Consider the following 19,982-nt stretch of genomic DNA (forward strand, 5'->3'; position numbering starts at 1 on the left):
ATCATTATCCTAATATTGTGCTAAGATGGGTATTGAATCACTTGCCTGCTTATTGTACATATTTTTACTCAAGTTAGTATTTGATTAAGAACGTAAGTGAAGAAGTCTCTCGCATACGCACATTGCCTGAATAATAAGCTAAAATAAATACTTCTTAGCAGCCTCAGCACCAAACCTGTGCTCCAATCAGAGCATCAGAGTCTAGCAAGCTTTCAGGCAAAGCTTATTTCGCACTTCTTGGTCTCCAGCGTTTTGCGGCTTAGAGATTTCTATCTATAGCAGAACGCAAGTCAAAGCTGACGTTGCTGCATTTACGATCATTCGTGAGGAGCCGATACCGCAGCAACAAGCACGAGTTTCTGCTTTCGCTGCAATAGCGAAAGCGACATCGGATGATTGGGCCCCCTACCTCCTCCCTGGTGGGGGAGGCTGGTTTTGGCCCAGAGGTCCTACGACAACGACGAGAATAAGGGCCGACATTGAACGGGGTTCGATTGTCTTCTCTCCAGCTCCGTCCCTCCGTCCATACATCGCCCTCGAGGCCTCAGTATATTGTATAGCCGTTGTCGCCGATACAGTAACCGCCCGTCGGAGCAAATCTGTTCGCTCCATCTGGGTCCTGAGTATCGGCTGTTGCTGTGTCCATATGTTCAGCAATCGCGAACCCTGGGGCACGCACTGAAAGCAGTAAGAAGTTCGTACTTGCCCCTTCGGCACTGACGAGCTGGAGTGGCCGCCGATCCATTGGCATACATCCAGAACAAGTTTGTCATGGCCGTTGCTGTCCACAGTAACAACAGCGATAGTGGGACGGTAATCGCGATGGCAAGACAACTTCGGAAACTAGCTGTAGCACCGACAAAGAGGAAATCGGAGAGGTGGAGCGATTTGGTTCCGCCGAACCCGGCGACCTGAGACCTCACTGCCGAGTTCGTGTCGAGCCTCAGCTGTTTAAATTAATTTGTGCTTGCGGTGGGCCGCTTTGTAAGCTTGTGAATTCGACAATGTAATAGTGTGATTATTTCTAAGATACGTCTTAACCAGGCCACACGTAATAGCTGGACGGTCCGTTCGTGACTGCTAAATTGCAAGTGCTATTTGGCTTAGGTGCTGTATAATGGGTGACGCCATCAAAGGATACGTGTGAGCTTGTCCTAGGTGCCTTATTTTCGTAAGTGGCATTGTGTAATAGAAAATCGGACAAAGTGGGTCGCACTGGTGAACACACAACATGTTCGCTTTGAAAAATTTCTAGACAATCTAAAAAGGTTAAAGGCAATTGGAACATCAGAACTACCGTATTTGTCGTCTTGCCTGTGATTGCCAAGTGTCCGATGAATATTGGTTGATCTCTGCTAACTCGATGTGATGCGATTCGGCTATTGACATGACCAGACTTACATTTGGGCCGGGCCTATTGTTACGTGTCCTTCTCAGTCTGTCCTCCAAGGCTTACAACGAGTAGCCGTTGGGATCGGTAGCTCAATACTTTTCCGAGCGCGAGGCTTTGGACCCGTGCCGTTACCTACCTGTTTGCATTTTCCACGGAACGTTCAACTGTCATAATGTTATGTGCTACCCAATTGCTGCAGTGGTTATGGTCACAAATAAAATGCCAGAACTGTTTTCAAATACAAGACGGCAGTCAACCAGAATATTGTGACGGTAAATAGCGGTGTATTATAAACAACTTCAAATCTGTATACCAGTTCTCCGGTAATCCACACATATTCATACACTGTAGATTCTGTGCGATGAATTATGTTGTTAAATAGAGGTTGAGCTCTTATTTCGATTTTGTGGACCGGTGAGAGTCCATTCAGACCCTAATCGACTGCATAAGCCCATACTATTAATGGGTTCAAGAAGCGTAAAGGAAATTACATGGGATGGTTCCGTATATGCATCATTCACACAAGTGCTAGGAAAATAATTTTCAATGAGTTGAAATTGCTTGACATTGTGACAATTAAGTGATAGTCGAGATTATTCAAACAATTTTTTGCAAGCTAGGATCTTTTCAATTGGGCAAACAGCCCAATTGAAAAGATCCTAGCTTGTTACTACAATAACATTCCCCGCCTGCTCGGCTCACATAGTCCGAATACGAGTGCCATATTTAAGCCGGCCAAATGCGCACGATACCCATCAGTCGTAAGCGTTTAGTGTTCAGTATCGCTAAACATATAGGCCCTCTCATTGCATGGTGGCCTAAATTCTGGATGACGAAATCAAAAGTCCAGCTACGCCAAATGTAAATCGCCCAAGTCACTACGAGTAACAATACCGAAATATATTAAAAAGCGATTGGCAATGGCTAAAATGATAGCCGTAAAACCTATTTTCTTTCATATAAAATAAAAATTTTCCTATTGGCGAATATTATACATAAGTTTAGTTGTGATTATACCTTGGAATAAGTGGAACAGTTTAAATTTAAACAGTCAATCTAATATTTTTCATTGGCTTGCACAAAGCTGAGGTGCGAACGCTTCAGTCTGAAATATAGCAGCTCTTCTTAAATAAATCGTTGAATACGTGTCGTCTATAAGGAGCCTATCGAACTGGATTCATTAATAAGCCTTAAACGTGATGTGCGATCTCTCTTCTATTTGAAAGCCTCTCGATCAGTCTTGCTGGATATCGCCAGCCGCTGCCTGATGGATGAACTATACCATGATTAACTAGGAATCGGTTGATAACTTGTTCAAAGTAAACCACTCTGGATTTACAATGGACTGAATCGATCCTCTGTCTAAAAGCCACCATTTGCATTGCTAGGGGTGCCGTGGTAGTAGCTATCAAAATGAATAGGGGGACGCACAAATATCATCTTATAACAGTAACACTTCATCTCGTTTGCTGTTAGAACCAGCGGAACTTAATACTTAGACTCATTTGGTGACTACAATAGGCCCGTAACGGGTCGTACATGCTTGATGCCGTCCACGGTTGGCGCACTTGTATCGACGGGTCGAGGGGAAACTGATACGAGCGAAAAACTCATCGAATTCCATATGCGACCCTAATCGTTGTATCTTTTGGCGTTTATAATTAGGAGTGTATGCGTTAGGTCAAGGTTCTGTTTGTCTTCCCGTTTCACGAGTGACGATAAATAATCACCAATGGTACAGCGGTCCTATTCGCTGCAATAGTACGATGTTGGCATCCTTAGCTCGCATACATTCACCACTTATCTTCAGCCTCTTGTGGTAGAAACGTATAGTTCATTAATATTCATATGTAATTTATTTACCCGCTAGTCTGAAACCGACGAAGATCGTGCTCGGACTAGACACGTGCCTCATCTTGGGATTTGGACCAAATCACCATTGAAAAATATATACAGGTATAGAATTTTTCAGCTGAATTGCGGGCCATTCTCATTTATCGGTGCATCTTCTTCCCACTGCTCATTGCAAATATCTTCATAGTGTCAAGACTATCATTGTCCTTATCCTTGCTATTTAGGGTATAACAGTAGCAGTAAAATGAATAATGATCGAGTACCGGTTGTTGACAAAAGCCCCCAGGAGTCCCTTGGCGGGAAGAATCAATGATTAATCGTAGCTAGACTATTCCGTTTAGTTCGAAGTGGCAAAAATTCATCGCTGCTCTCTTTGTAGGTATCCCAGTTGTATGCCGTAGAACAACTTGTCTGTAAAGAGTGACGAGTAATGTCGAAATAATTGTTTCTTTTTTGTTTTCCTTTTAACTGGTATTGCTCATTTGCTGTACAAGTTTATCAGCGTAGAGATTGCACAGTTGTCAAGTATATCTTCAGCCATCATTGTCAATGTGTAGACGTACGTTGTGGTGGACGGGCTTACTAAAAGCTGATTAATTGCCTCAAGGCCCAACGGACAAGCACTTGTGACTTCAATACTGTAACAATACTTCACATAAATCAGTGATAGCGATACTAATGATGTTTCAAGGTACCTCTTATGCCTTACACGAAACAACAGGCCTTACACCGCGCTCGGAATGTTACAATATTAGCTATTCGAAAAACGTGCGACGCTTGTAAAAAAAAATTCGGGATACACAAACAACAATGTGCATTATATTGCAACATGGGATGATTTAACAAATCGTTGTTTATCCAGTTCTACCAAACTTGGCTGCGATCGTGTTGAAGAAAATATCTCTATATTTGGCTACATTCGCCGGACTTTCTAAATTTATCATCTCTAAGTAAATTGCCCGAGAAAAATGTAACGACACGAATATCATAGATATATACTATATAATATATATATAGTATATATATATATATAGTATATATATATATATAGTATATATATATATATATAGTATATAATATATAGATATTATATACTGGATTTTTAATCGCCAACAGTTTGGCGATACGGTGTTGCGCTTTAAGTATAAGTTCAAGTTTCCGTCGAGGCTGATGAATGAAACATAATATAATACGTGTAGACAGATACAAAGGTAGAAACAAATGAAGGCTTATCGGATTCAGGTAATGCTGTCAGCAGGCCACTATCTAGCCTGATTTCTGTTTTTTTTTTATTGATATACCCGCGACAAAGCTAAGGAAAAGCATTATTGTGGCAGTGAATAACTAACTGAAACATTTCCCCGTATTGTACAGATATCTGTCATCAAATATCGCTTTTAGTCCGGTCACATATGTGAGATGCTATTCCATGTTTCTGCTAGGCCCGAACATTGACTGTATCTACGAAGAAGTTACGTAATCAAGACTCTGTCCCATACGCACCGATAAAAAACGTCCTGGGTATTCTGAACGTTATACGAAATTCGACATCTGGCCAAACGTGTCAACACAACCCTCTAACCGCTAATTTCTCTATGGTTGGCACTGATTGCTCCTATTAAAAATATCTTGGAATGCCATATGAACCCGAAAGAAATATCGAAACGCCGTTGTCCTTAAAAGGGTTCTCGGAAATAAGAGAGAATCAAAGTAATTTGCGTAATCGGGACCAGACTACAGAAGCTCAAAAAGGTGACCGGACTGCCTCTTGTATTTCTCGTACGCATCTGAAGGACTTTATCCTAACTCGGAACATTTGTTGAGGCTTTCACCTTCGATAAACGTCGCTACGATGGGTATCGCGTGCATTCCCCACACAATGTATCCGACCTTGACAGTCTAAAGCCAACAAGTACCGGCTATTTCAGGGTCAAGACGCGACGCATGGGTTCATGACCATTATTACACCAACCAAATCAGCCTTCAAAATCAAACCACGCCATGACTCCATCAAAGAAGGTGGCAGGGTATTTCATGTGCAAAAAGACGGTACGTTGCCTCCTCGAGTTGCGTTTTATCATAGGCGAGTTATTGAGTGTACAAGATTCATGGGCAACCCACGCGATTGTCAAAAACATCATTGGATGGATTTCTAATACCTAGTCTATAATAGTGTATTTAATTGTCTTTTGACAATATGTTTATACTAAGAAGAGTGAGAAAAAGGGTTTTGTATTTCAATGTTTAATTTTACATGTTTGTAAATATTTATGATAGCGTTTCCTTTCCTGCTGTACTATACTTACGGCGAACGAACTTGGACAGTCCATACTGTAGTACGCAGTTCCATTTTCTTCAGCAATTACAGTATACCTGAAGTGTTGTAGGAATCACTCTTAATGCACTAACGTAATTACTCCATGCTACGTTTACCCACAGTATCGTGGTATGATCGCTGATCTTCGTAAAGAACTTCTGATGGCCGGATCCTACATGATGTACCCCACTTTCTAAAACATTTTTTTACAACAGCTTTATCTGAATTCAATCATTCCAGCCAATTCGATTATCGATTTATCCAGATTCATTTTTCCGAGGTAATTTCGCGCAATCGATACTTAGTTGGGTCCACCAGAGCTAAAAGTGACCGCACCGCTTTTACAGAAATTTTATGAAGCACTTCCTCAGTTGATCACTGAAGCTCGCAGTCCGTCCGGTGTAATTAGAATGAGCCGATCTTAATAACAAAATAATCATTGCGTTAATTTATATTAGTTGTTGTTGGTGGTAGGCCACACAAAAGATACAATGAACGAGTTGAACGAAAAAACAAGCCCAATTTTGTTTATCACGCAACATTTTTGTACTGTTTTTAGGTTGAAATGCGAGATTCGAACAGGCATATTATGACAAATAGATAAAATTATAGTTTATATAGGTTAAATCTATCTAACGTACAGGATTTGAGAAGAGCAAGCAGCTTAGCATGCTCGTATTGTTGGCTCGTATCGTTGTTGTGAGTGAAAAATTCTCGATAGTATGCACAATTACACAACATGGATTTATGGTGATTTTTGGTGTTACTCTACCGCACACTGGCCGCTCTTGGTGCTCTGATGCAACCCATTCAATTCTATCGCTGCAAAACTTCTATGGAGGTCCAGCTGCCGTGTAAGCACCTAGAGCCTTTGGCATTAAACAACAACTGTTCAGTATAGAGGTGTTGTGAATTACGGAAAATTATTATGGATTGCCTATAGCGCGCCACTAGGTCTGCAACACGCTGGGTCTTTAAAGTACGCTAACTACTAAGGCCGAAAAACAACCTTGCAGCCAGTATTTGGATCATTTCAGCCAAACGTTGCTATAAATACGGCCGAAAACGAACCATCGGCTATTTTTGCAGTGCCTGAATCTGTCTAGCGTAGTTCTATCTGCTCTCTAGCTCGGTGTTGCTGGTCATCCGTAGCCGATCACGCCCCAATGTAGCGTACGTGAGCCATTCTTGAAGAACCTCAATATCTAATGCTATAAGACGGTATTTCATATTGCCAACGATATTTTTTCTCGACATTGCATTGTCCGACCCAGCAAGATGGAAAATTAACAGAAAAACCAACTGCGAAAGCTATTCGGCACTATCTGTTCGGATTAAGAACTATTTTGTGATAGTTCATGTCGAGCACAAAAGCTGAACTAATGGAAAATGTTAGTAGTAAATAAGAGCTTATTGTCGAAACATTGATAGTAAATTGTACAAACGGTCTTTTTCATCGAAAGTGCAAGGAGTTTCAAGGGTGACCTCTTGGTTGAGGGTCAACGTTTTTGATGGATTTTAATCGATTATTTAAGGTTATATAGATGACACGATGGATCCATTTGCATTAAGACGATGTTTTTTTGAATAAAGTATGCCTCAACTTAATTTTTGCAAAAATTCGTTGCAAAATAGAAATATTGAACAAGTCATATGGTTTCGAAAAATCATCCTGTAAATTCACATTGTCCTCAGATGTACTATTCAGATGTACATCAGTCTCAAACTGAACGTCAGACAAACGTCTTGTTGTTTAATCGAGATGTCCAGCAAAATAGATCGACTCGCCAAGTAGCTACAAGTAACCGTTCGTTGTCCTCTTTATTGTGGAATATCCACATGAAAGATGCTAAGGTCGCATATCTACTTTGAGGAGTACATAATTATATTGATGTTAGGATATAAATACGCGCCCCTCCTGGCGTAATGACATGTATTCGAAACTCCCTAGTTGTCAACAAGCGCAACACTGCTATTCATGTTGGCGGTACCCCAGTGAATGGTGCTTGTCAAGCTACCGCTAAATCGTCCTGGCCTTGAGGCGATACGCCTGCCGAAAGATGATCCTTAGGGTTCCAGTGGTGGTTCGATCTAAAGTGCCTAGGGAAAAACGCTAAATACTTATATTATAAGGCACCAACTGTTTTCTGTTCGGTAGAAGAGCGGCACGCTATCACATTGAAGGTTAGCGAAGAATCAAACGACCGCATTTGGCCTAAATTTAGACTGGAAGAGGGGCTCTTTTTATTCAAGTGCTAAGCTACAGTGATCGTGCTGGTTGGACACTACGTATTTCAATAACTAAAAAAAAATAACGTAACATATTGCCATTTTATGAGATTGAAGAAAAACAGCAGTCTAAGCATACACCTGATATCATTTTTCGGCGTGAACGATTGAATTGCTGAGAATTGTTTATTCAAACCAACTAAATTATACGTTACGATGGAAATTATTGAGACACATCATTAGACGGTAGATATAATAAGCTATTCTGTTTATTTGGCGCGTACTTAAAAGCAATTATTTCAATTTTAACAATAGGTTGGCGACGGGCTGCCCAGTTGAAAATTGACCTTTAGAGATTTGCTGTGGATAGATACACTTACCTTGTTGCCTTATTTTCAGGTCCGGCGCATTGGGGAAAGACCTTCCCGCAGGCGCTCGGGCAGAAACAAAGCCCTGTGGACATTATACGCTCACACGTTCAACCAGATCCAATGCTTCTTAAGCGCCCACTCAAGTACAACTATCAGGTGAAAATAATGTTTCTTGACTATCATTCTAACGAAAATTTGTAACAGACAGCTTAGGAACAAAATGGCCGAGCGATTTAAAAATCTTTAGGAGACGCGCATCTAGAAACTATTGAATGCTTAAAAACAGGTGCTGGGATCGAAGCAGCTCGTTCTGATAGGAAACTATCGTCAAATCAATCAATGTTCACCTTCTGAATATCACGCTAAAGCTCTTATGAAGACTTTGGTTTGATAATTTGGTTAACCAGTTGCTACGTGAAGAAAGTTTACCTGTGTCGTCCTCTTAACCTAGCCTAAAAATTCGTTTGTAGCATCTTATAAACCCGCTTTATTTGCTCCCGGATCATACCTCGAAAACCATAGACGGTGGGTTACTTCTTTCGATTATCAACTGAGTGTTCTAAACGTACTGGTTGAACAAACAAGAGCAGGCGCCATCTGCCCTGCTAGAGGGCACTCGCATGCCGACACGTCCCGGGGACATATGAAAGCTTTCAGCGTACCACAATCAGCTGCTAGAAACCAGATGAGTTTTGTGCAGAATATTTAGATATGGCTGCGTGCTATTCGACTTGGCCTGCCATTCATTGTCTTATGTGCTAAGGTCTGTTTGGCAGCTCTATCTGACGGTCGACTGAGTCGTCTGTGTATTTAGCGAAACATGACATTCGCGACAGAAATAACAATAACAACAACTAAGTAATATATTATACGTAATGACAGGGTGTATTGACAAAACACGTAACCAATGGTGGATTTGGATGGCGTGTCGACGTCGACAGCTTGAATCATAGTGAGTACTTTCATCCGTAATATCATCGAAACTGTTAAAGGGACCGCGCGCTTTTAGTGCGAGATGTTAGTTTTTTCCTTTCGAACATAAGTCTAGTTCATAGATTCATTGACCTTGTAGCGCAAACGAAATCAACAAGTTCCAGCTATTTAATATGTACGTATATGTATATATATATATATATAAACGCATTCTCATATGTTGTCACCCAACAGACCTTGAGGGCGGTCCGCTAAGCCACCGGTATCGTCTCGTGCAGTTCCACTCACACTGGGGAGAAACGTGCTGCGATGGATCCGAGCATACGGTTGACGGTAAACCTCCCTGCTATGTTTACATCTTTTGATTCAATTGAGACGACAAGTAAATACTTTAGCTAGCTTTTTCTTCGGTCACTGAAAATTATTTGAAAAGTCAAATGTTTAAACTTCAGTTGAAATTGACGTATCGGTTGCAGGATCCTAGGATCCTAGATCCTAAGATCAACACTTTCGCTGCTGCTTTTACCAGGTGAAACTTTCTCTGGCGAACTACATTTGGTCCACTACAACATCGACCTCTACGATGACCCTGGCAAGGCTGCGAGCTCCGAGAGTGGCCTAGCAGTGGTCGGGATCTTCCTTAAGGTAAGCAGCTGTGTCCAACTGATGTTATTATTACTGTCATTATGAATAAAAACGGTATTCGTTGAAAAATCGATAAAAGCAATATTTGTTAAGTAACTTTCTTAAATTATCCTAACTATGTCCTATACGACTAGGGGGTAATTCATAGAAGAGGTCGCTTTTTAACGAAGTTTCGCTTGATGACTGCAGCTGCTACTCTCGAAAATTGTCTGAGAGAAAAATTCGATAAGTTATTGCTCTATAAATTCTACACCTGAAGCGGTGCATCCAGCCTTTGTAGTTGTATTTTGGGGTCATTGTGTAATGTACACATCGTACGGGCAGACTGAGCACATTGATCTGCCATGATGTTCTATCACTGCTGACAAGTACAGAGTACAGCTTTAACGTTATCGACCATGCAATGACCTGCCCACTAGCTGAAATGATAAGAAGCATTATTAAATGTGCGCCTTAAAGGCTGGGTCTAGACAGGAAACAATTCTTATTGAGCATTAACACAGCCTTAAACTAATTGGATCTTAACTTCCAAATTAATGTGGTACGGTTGTAACTTTTAACTAAATAATCATAAATCTATTTCCGGGCACCTGTTTGCCCAGTAAACCTTACTCGTTTCTGAAAGCCGTTACTCAACGACTAAAACTTAGCTTTGCGAAGCTTAGTGAAAGCCCGAAATCTACCGATCTCGCTCTATGTGTACGTAAATTGAATATAATTTTCGGAAATTTCAGGAAGGAAGTTCGCATCCTGAGTTTGAAAAGCTCTGCGAAGTGCTCAGCTGCGTCAAACATAAGGGATGCAAATGTGAAGATATAGCATCGCCATTCCAGATCAGCTCCTTTCTTCCAAGTAAGTTCGTTCTTCGCGAATTGTGTAATGATTATATTTGGTTCATAGTTTGCCGTTATATTGAAAAACTGAATAATGTTATAACCAATAATATTTCCTGCCGCTCTGCTAGCTTTGGCGCACATTCTGTTGACCATGTATGGTCAGGACGCGGGACCCTTCCGTAATGGCCTGCTTTGTTGACAAAAACGAAGTTTGCATTTTGCCCTATTGTTGAATTACGGGTCGATTCGTTATTGACGATGTATGTCAGTGGTTCAGAAGCCCACCAGTGGGCCTTAGCAAAAGCTAATCGTATATCGCAAAGAAAGCAAAACAACTGAATATGCTGACACATGTATCTCTTACGTACGCTTCTATACAGCCATGTATATTTCGCTTTTGTACTTACTCTATAGAAGCCTTTGAACAGAGGTTTATATTATATCTGAATATTACTAGCCAGTCAACTAATGGAATCAGCTAGACTTTTCGTATGGAGGACAATATCAGGCCGGATTGAACCAGGCCGGCAGAGCGATAGAAATGAGTTTCACGGCCGTTGGCTCTGCGCTTGAACAGTCGTAGATATGTGTTTATGTATATATCTATATTATAATAATTAATTCATTACAATATAAGTTGTACACTGCTTCCAATAAACTATTTTCTACCGACAGGACTTTCGTTATTAGACTAAAAAGGCATTGGTAAAGTGAAGCTATAAATTTATTGCGGTCAATTATACATGTCTTATACATATTAATAATACCATTTAGGCGGATAATTTGACGCTGTTTATTACGATCTTTTATGACGACAGCCCGTAGTCGTGTCGTAGACTTATATCGTTGGCTCATTGATGAGTCGGATATGAAAGCGACAGTCATGGTTATTCCCATTTATAAAGTTCATGTCTGTTATATATTTGGCCTCAAACACTCAGTTTGTGTCCGCCGGCCATCTCACGAAACCCAGTGAAAAACGCTTTACGAAATTCGTCAAAAATTCCCTTCCAGTTGCTTAGCAGTGGCGAAGCTGTATCTTTTACACTACTTACGCTTTATTCTATTGCCTATAACGCGTTCTATTCACATTAGCAAACACTACATAGCCCTAGAAGTTGTTATGACGGACTGCGCCCCTGGCTCCAGCAAATGCCACAGCAGCAGCAGCAGCCCACATGTTGTCAATGCGTCAACATGCCGAAGTCACACATCGTACATGACGCCGTCTGGCGCCAGTTGAACGAAAATAGTGGTTTTATACGTACAACACTTTGCGAGGACGACAAAAAGTCATTTGCAATGTAATATCACAACAATTGCCTTCAGAAGATGGCTGGATATACGAGTATTGTTTACGAGGCAAGGTTTATACGATCTAGGTTCTTCTCGCTTGCACCGAGTGTCGAACAGCGGCGTATATGACTGACAGGTTTATATTCAGTTTTATGGCTTGGCCTGTAAGCGAAACCATGCCTTCGTTTGTTTAAGCTCCGACCGCAACTCCGTTTCAGTGGCAAACTTCATTCAGTTCATTCCGAACTGCAATCTATAGAAGTCCATAGTTTATGCTTTTCTCAGCTGTATGGCGAGCGATAGTTCAATGTTCATTTAGTTGTCAGTATATCTGTGATTGAATTTGTCCGCTGTGCTTCGATCGAACTTCGCTATTGTACGTTTAACTAGTTGAACGAAAGCAGGGGAACAATGTCAAAATTCTATTGATTAATTTGTTGATTATCGATGACGACATGGAGGTTCAAGGACGCCAGACTCGATCAAAGCAGCCTGATTCAGGCCAACTCACAAAAAGTACATATTGGCTAATTTTTTATTTGTATAGTTTGATGTCTATGCGAAATTATGCCATTCGATCGTCCGTATATTATGATCGCATAAAGAGGATCGAAGACCACTGGGATGATTCAGTTCGAATTTCTACAGCCATATGACTACGCTGTATCGTCCAGCCAGCTCTTCATACTATTACAATTTGAATAGTATTGCAATGGATTCGCGTCTGTCGTACTGCTCTGAAAGGAATGACGAACGTGTCAGACACTCTAGATCCTCGCCACTGGACAATATTGCCAAAGTGGTGAAATCGATAATTACCTATCGATATTTCCGGACCTTTTTCTTAACCCGCAAGACTCCGCGCCTTCGAACAGAAGGTAGATTGGAAATTAAGTTGAATTAAGTTGAAATGGACAAAAAGCTGCACCGGATAGAAGACCATAGGTGGATGATTACACAAACTAAAAGCCAACTTGTTGGCTCTGTCCGACTCGAACAAGGTGTAACATACGAATACATACAGGTAGAGATAGATCTGATGTACCTTTACCAACGCATAGCTGGCAAAAAAATGAGGCACTGTGAGAGTTTACTTTTGGCCCAACGTTTACTTTTGGCTTGAGTCGCCTTCATCACCGGGGCACGGGTTGTCGGTATACGTAGATTATAAGCTCATCATGAACCTGTTTATAAAATCATTTATCTTGAATTGTCCAGTGTTGACAAACATTTGCCATGCCAAGTACAGATAGAGAAAGTTATTTGAACACGTTCTATTAGACGATAGGTCTTTATTGGCACTAGAGTCCAAACGAATATCGTACAGACTTTAGCAGACAAATGCAACTTCGCAAAAAGTTTGGTCGACAACCAAAAAGACTGCTAGACTGCGATCGTACAACATTGTTTTGTATATAATAACTTAGATGAGACGTGTTGTCTATAAATATTTACAATGACATAGATAGGGAGAATTGAAGAGCACGTGCAGGCATTATCGCATGCATCGTTGGCAGAAGTTGAAAGAGCGACCGCTGACCTCTTGTGATCAGAAGTTGCTTGGCCGCCCGCGAACATCTAGAATACGTATATAAATAAATTGACCATATTTGCGGAATCTGTGGAGAAGCGTTGTTGTCGGCTTAGGTGTCCGTACGCACGGTATGAGCTGACGTTTTTGATATGTGGGTGGGCAGCGCGAAAGACGTTTCCATCGTGAAGCAAGATGGGTAGCTTTGTTGCTCTTGCATCTATTCTTTAGTAATTCCGTATTTCCATTATTCTATTGACCATGTCAGGTATGATCAATGCGCATCTATGAGTACGGTTCAATGACTTCAATTCGAATAAGCCTCCTACTTTTATGATGTGAAAATCAAAACTGCTACAATGTCTTTCGTATTTGATTAATATTTTAGAGGACACAGACAACTACTGGACCTATGAGGGCTCATTGACGACTCCCCCATGTTACGAGAGCGTATCCTGGGTCGTTCTTAAACAGCCGATCGAGATTTCTAAGGATCAGGTACAATAGCGTTACATCACTGGTAAAGCTGTCATTTAAATACAAACTAATTACGAATGCTTTTCATTTCTGGTAACTTCATATGTCCGACGTGAGAAATAGTTATGATGTCAACTTGCCATTTTCCCCTCCAGTGCACGCATCAACTACGTAATTTTTCTGTAATCCATCGCATCGCCATTATCTTTGTCCCTCTAGTTTGACCTATAGATTCTACCTGAGAGAATATATAATCTTAACCGCTCGGGCCGTTTCGTATATCAGAATGTAAGGCATTACCTCCCCTAATGTGAAAATGGAGAAACTTTTAGTTACGTAGAGTACTGGCTAAGTAAGGCAAATCAATGCATATCTTATCGAGGGCGTCATTTCCTGCGGGGCTGAAATAAACAATATTTCTATCGGATCAAATTAACGAGCTATTATTAGGTAATCTTAAATTTATATTACCTTATACACAGGAGAATGCTATATTGCCACTCCTGAACTGTTCCACTGAAATTGAACATACGCTAAGTGGCTTTCGTATGTTGCGTATTTCAGTTGGATGCGTTCCGTTCATTGCTGACATACACTGAAGATGAGAATAATATCACTGCGATCGACGGACCGGTTACCAAAAACTGGCGAAACTGCCAACCGTTAGAAGGTCGTGTGATCCGGGAGCCTCCGGAACAGTAACGCGGATGCAACTAGACATCGTAATAGGTAGTAAAGACAGTAGACCAAATCCATTACGATGCAGTTAATCTTTTGTTATCTAGTTCGAAAATGAACTTACGAGCAGTGGGACAAAATTCACGCTAATCAGAAAAAGAAAACGCACTTACTCTTATACAACTAACTACTAGCTGGCTGGGTCTAGTGGCCTATCTACACATGACTATATAACATATATAAACACATAGTGATATAGAGCGAGGCTAGGACAAGGTCCGTTTTAAACCTAGTTAGGGAAGCCGCTTAGGCGTTTAGTTGCCGTGTGCGCGGACATGCTGTACCCCAGCCCGCCAGAATAAGTCTTCCCTATATAGATATGTATATCATCCCCTTTTGCGCGTGCTGATTCGGTTTTCTAGGAAAAGTTAACAGCGGGGCAATATCTACACCCTATATTGACTATATATAATTGACCGATAAAGTCGCCATGTGAAGCTTCATTGCGACTTTGGCTGATGGGAGAGCAAGCCTGATGTGCAACGAAGGTTGGGTCGCGGATGTCAAACTGGATAGTAGAACATGGCGTAGTAAGAAGGCATGATGTTATGATCGATGCAAAGCGATCAAATGAAAAGAAAGCAAAGAGACTAAACAAAGACATTAAGCGTAGCGGAGACCGCCGCTAATCGAACTACTGAAATTAATGTTATTGTTATTACTAACAGCTAATCAGATGGATCTGGGCGTTTATTCACTGTGGCTATATATGAACACTGCTTTGATGTATGCCCGTAGATAATAACAATACGAGCACAACGTGATATAAGGTAATGCTATGGATACATGTTAAGGACACTAAAAGTAGTGAGTAGAAGAACATTTGAAAAGTCGAGGAACGAGCGGTGGAAGAGGTTGTAAACCTAGATCTGCCTAGAGATGAGAAATGCCTGCTTTGAAGCTAAAAGAAAAAGTAGAAAAACTAGATATAAGTGAATTTTCTATTGTGAGCGTCTCGGTATATAGAAAACAGTAGAAAAGGCGTTAGCAGTGGTAACTTGTAGCAATTAGAAAAGCAGTCTTTCAGAAAACAAAAAAAAACTAGGCGTGACTAAGAATAGATAGAACAACAGCGCCAACGCTTTATCGGTGTCCTATTAGCATATGATCGCATTGCTTCATTGTGTCAAGGCTTCTGGAACGAGCCCGTATAGCGGATCGAGCGACGTAAGGGGCACCGATTTTGAGAGGGCATGTTCTTCTAATCGCCCAAAAAAGCACGGTAGCCGAAATGACGCTTGAAAGCGGGCAGGCAATTATACTAATAATAATTAACTTGATACATGTCAAATTGTTTCATGGGCCTGCTTTCGGAATTTTGTCGGGAACACTTCATGTGGATAGAAAAAGATTAAGCGAACACATATATATATATATATATATATATACATATATAAATCACGTGTGGCTTTTCTAAAAAAATCGATGTTTGTAGATAATGCAGTTTCTAGGTTAAACGTCGTTTGAAGATCAGTTTGTAAGGGTTCAATGTAACATATTCTGAAACGCCCATCAAACAAATAGAGAAAGTCAAACCTTTGTTACTGGCAAGGTAAACATACGACGTCTCAAATCCAACGTCATAGTGATCATTCGATTCTACGGAAGAAGAGCTCTTTAGGTTTTATATTCTGCTTCAGTAAATGCGTTCGCTGAATTACTGCTATCAGTGGTCGACGAAGATGGGGAATTCGGTGGTGTCGTTTTTCTTTGGGTGATTAAACCCCTATTGCGGAAGCTTCGGGGTCTAATTCGGAAGTCTGCTTCTATTGATTATCCTGGACCAAGTATGAAATAACCCTATACGCTGCCTAAGGAACAGAGCTTGAGGACAGCTTTCTGCCAACCAGTTCCGACCTAATTTGCAAACAAGGCTTCGGGGAAAGATTCCAGTAGTCATTGCCTGTATCAAGCCTGTGTTTAGGTGGATCAGTAAACATTGACTGCGGTTTATCTGCTCAAAATGCAGACTAGGTTTCTCAACTAATTAGTGCACCGAACCCGATGACGACTGACGTACCGTCGTGAGTTTTGATCAGCACAATTCTTCTTTATGACATTGGACGTTATACGTTCTTCGTTCTTGCTGTTTTTCAACGGAACTGCCCTTTATGGCTTTGCCTGTCGAATTGACTAAGATATATACAAATCCACACTGAGGAAAAGCAACGATTATCAGCGTTTTCCTCTACTATCATACATATTATTCAATAGAAGATAGTGAAGCTACATAGTCTTCCGGTTTCGGCATCACTTGCAATTTTTATAAAAGACGCGTAACGCCAGATTTAAACGAAAAAACAATCCCATTTTTCAAAGCTTGTTATCGTTGAGAAAAAAACCAGTGACAAAAACTACTAATCGCGTACGGGTATTTATCGAAAAAATACGGGACAGTTAGAAGATTTAACAAACAAAGACTATTAATTCGTTGTATTTTACGTCGTCGTTTTTTACGTTTTCGAAATCGGTTCGAGAAACCTTCACGTCATCAGTAGCATCGTTCCCATTTCATTTATCTACTTATTTCTATTTATGTTCAAGATTGTTAATGTGAATCGAATAAAGATTCAATTATGTTTTGTTAACAAGACCATGTCACATAATTTCGTTTGAGTTTTCCTTATACATCTTCTGTCTTTGATTTTTTTACTTGTTTGCGCATTTCCACTGATGTCTCAGCTCATACACTCATATACTCGATTCAAGCGTTCTATACTTGGAAACACTTTTTTCTAGTACAAAAGGTATTCATTGATATCTTTTTCATTCCCATTTTTCAAGTAGCTTTTGATCGATTTAGCTTTTAGGTTCATACTTTGAACTGAGACAGGAAGGCAAGCCGTAGATTCAGTCTGTAATACTTAATAAAACAACAATTCTTACGCTTTCGCAGCGGACGCTCCATCTGGTAGACACATCTACATAGGGAGACAACATAGGAGATTAAAAATTACCTCACAAGATTGTTACGCATAACAAAGCATGGCAATGGGATGGAAATGAAGTAGTGCTGCCAGTGTTTTTATAAATAGCTGAAACTTGTACGTGTTGCAAATGTCGAAAACGCTCATGCGTAACCCAGACATAACATGTAGTAATATAGCAGCTATACGGAGCTAACATTACAAACAATGCTAATAATAGTTTCAGAGTAGAAATGAGTTCAAATAAAGTAGATAGCATACATCCTATATATATATATATATATATATATATATACATTGTCCAGTAGATTAATACTACTGCGAAGTATAGTAGAGGATCAATTAGATCGCATAATATTGTAAAACATAGTAATATTTCAATGCGAGTAGCGAGAAAGGATGGAGAGGCGCACCGTACCAGCTGAAACAGTTATCGAATTCTACTATTATGCAATAATATATATATATATATACAACAGTGATCTTTTCTCGGCACAACTGTTAAGCGAATCTTAGCTTCGAACACGTAGTCTTAAGCCATTTTTCTGGAGCTGAATTATAGCTTCTACTACTACTACTACTAGCTCTTCTCTTTAATAGCTGTTATCACAGCCTGTGGACATTGTGTATCTACGTGTTATTCAGTTTGTATTGCGGCTACTTAGCATTTTACTACAAGGAGTAAGACAAATTGTATTGTATGAAAAAAATACTACCGTGTACAAAACAAAGAATATAATGGCTAGTTGAATATAGGTAAAAGTGACACGAGTGAAGCTAGCAGCTGTTCATTGTTGCTGCTAGCGAGAGACGATAACAAACGGAAAAAAGACAATGGCAAACAAACAAAGAAGGGCCCGGCCTCATCCCTCAGCCTGCTATATCAATCAGAAACAAATGATAAACGAGCGTGTAGACATGAGGCAAAGGAAGCACTGTCCCTATTATTGCTAACGGAAATCGCTAGCTGCTTAATACGCTGACTGAGGGGGCGGTCGCGCCCAGTTCTAAACTGATTAAGTGCTAATCCTGGTTTAATCATCCCCTTTTGTTGTGGGACGAGTAAGGTAAGTTACTTCGTTAGCATGGGAGGTTGTCTTCGTTTTATACATGTATACGATATGTTCATGAATCGGACAAGAACGAGAAAATGCTATGCTTCCAACTGGATAAACAAATATACACATGCTTACGTGGCTGAGCAGACGCGCTGGTTATTTATTTTCGACTTTAGTGTATATAGAAACGATGTTTTGAACGGAGGTTATTGTAAGCTTCCAGGAAACAGCAATACATTTTACTTTCGGCACGCGGCCACAACGCTACAACACGAATCGTCGAAAAATACGTGTTAGCAAACGCTTTATCGTTATAAATCTGCTGTATGGAGGAAGGCGCACTATATAGACCGTAAGGCGAGCAAACACAGTAGCAACTCCAACATATACGTAACAGCGACGCTTACAATAATAATATATGCCTTGTAGCAAACAGAAACAGAAGATGCGCTTCTACATACATGGAGAAAAAGTAAGTTAGGAAAAAAAACTCTGCTTGCTTGATCGAATACTGTTAGGTAAGCAGATAGAAAACGCACTATCATATCCCAAGTGTAATTGCCAATGTCATTTTATGCAACACAACTTCCCATAAAGCGTAGAAGTAAAGAAACTTGGAAGGGTGGCATGAGAATCAACGAATTTGTAGATGGACAGAACTGTAGCAAAGTTAGAGTGTGCTGCCGTATGTTAACCATCCAATGTAATTTTCATCTGATTTAATAATTAATTATTTTCATTTGAATCGTTGATGAGAGACTATGAATATTATTTGCGTTATTAAGGTTAGCTTGCCCTGAAAACTGTCTCTAGAATTTTAAGCGCTCTACAACGAAACATGGATTGTCGTCTCTGTTTCTCCGAAACGAAAACAAACGCCAAACAAACTGAACGTGTTTTTCCATAGTCACATAAGTTAATCATGAAATTAGTCAAGTTGATAAAAAGACAATGACCAATTAAGCGACGCTTGTTTTCAAAATGGTCACTGAAAGTTCGATACACAGTATAAATAGCATTGACATACGATTGTTCTCCACTCAGAGAGACAGAAAAATACCATTACTACTATTATTATTTTTCGACTTAACCCTATCTCTGGTGCGCTTTCGTATTTTCGTCGGTTGGTGATTTTGTAAAAAAAAAAAAGCCAAACCAAATGCATTTACTAAAAAAAGATTACATTTATCAATTGAAAATAACTGCGGGTGAGAATAGTCGATATTTAAATTCGCTGACGTTTGTAAACATCGATATGGACGGAGCAACTTTATGAGAACTGCGCAGTGTGGATCCGTCAAATTAACGTTATACCGCTACACGTTCAGAGATTCCTCTTCTAACGCCACTAGCAATCTATTAATATAAGTAGAAATA

General features: G+C 40.2%; 1 protein-coding gene across 8 annotated transcripts in view; it reads left to right on the forward strand.

Moving 5' to 3' along the window:
• The window catches only part of LOC111264780 (carbonic anhydrase 1), a 63,691-nt gene extending 44,938 nt beyond the window's left edge, over positions 1–18,753 (forward strand). For 7 of the 8 annotated variants that reach the window (XM_022840922.2, XM_022840921.2, XM_022840923.2 and 4 more), the window contains 7 exons: positions 8,193–8,320; positions 9,047–9,116; positions 9,332–9,430; positions 9,627–9,742; positions 10,477–10,594; positions 13,794–13,903; positions 14,447–18,753. In XM_022840922.2, coding sequence (XP_022696657.1) covers positions 8,193–8,320; positions 9,047–9,116; positions 9,332–9,430; positions 9,627–9,742; positions 10,477–10,594; positions 13,794–13,903; positions 14,447–14,584 — 779 coding nt within the window. In that variant the 3' untranslated portion in view covers positions 14,585–18,753. The remainder of the gene's footprint in view (positions 1–8,192; positions 8,321–9,046; positions 9,117–9,331; positions 9,431–9,626; positions 9,743–10,476; positions 10,595–13,793; positions 13,904–14,446) is intronic. The other variant, XM_022840920.2, reaches the window with a different exon arrangement.
• The last annotated feature ends 1,229 nt before the right edge of the window (positions 18,754–19,982 follow it).

Source organism: Varroa jacobsoni, unplaced genomic scaffold, assembly GCF_002532875.2.
Source record: "Varroa jacobsoni isolate VJ856 unplaced genomic scaffold, vjacob_1.0 scaffold_898, whole genome shotgun sequence".
Lineage (NCBI taxonomy): Eukaryota > Metazoa > Arthropoda > Arachnida > Mesostigmata > Varroidae > Varroa > Varroa jacobsoni.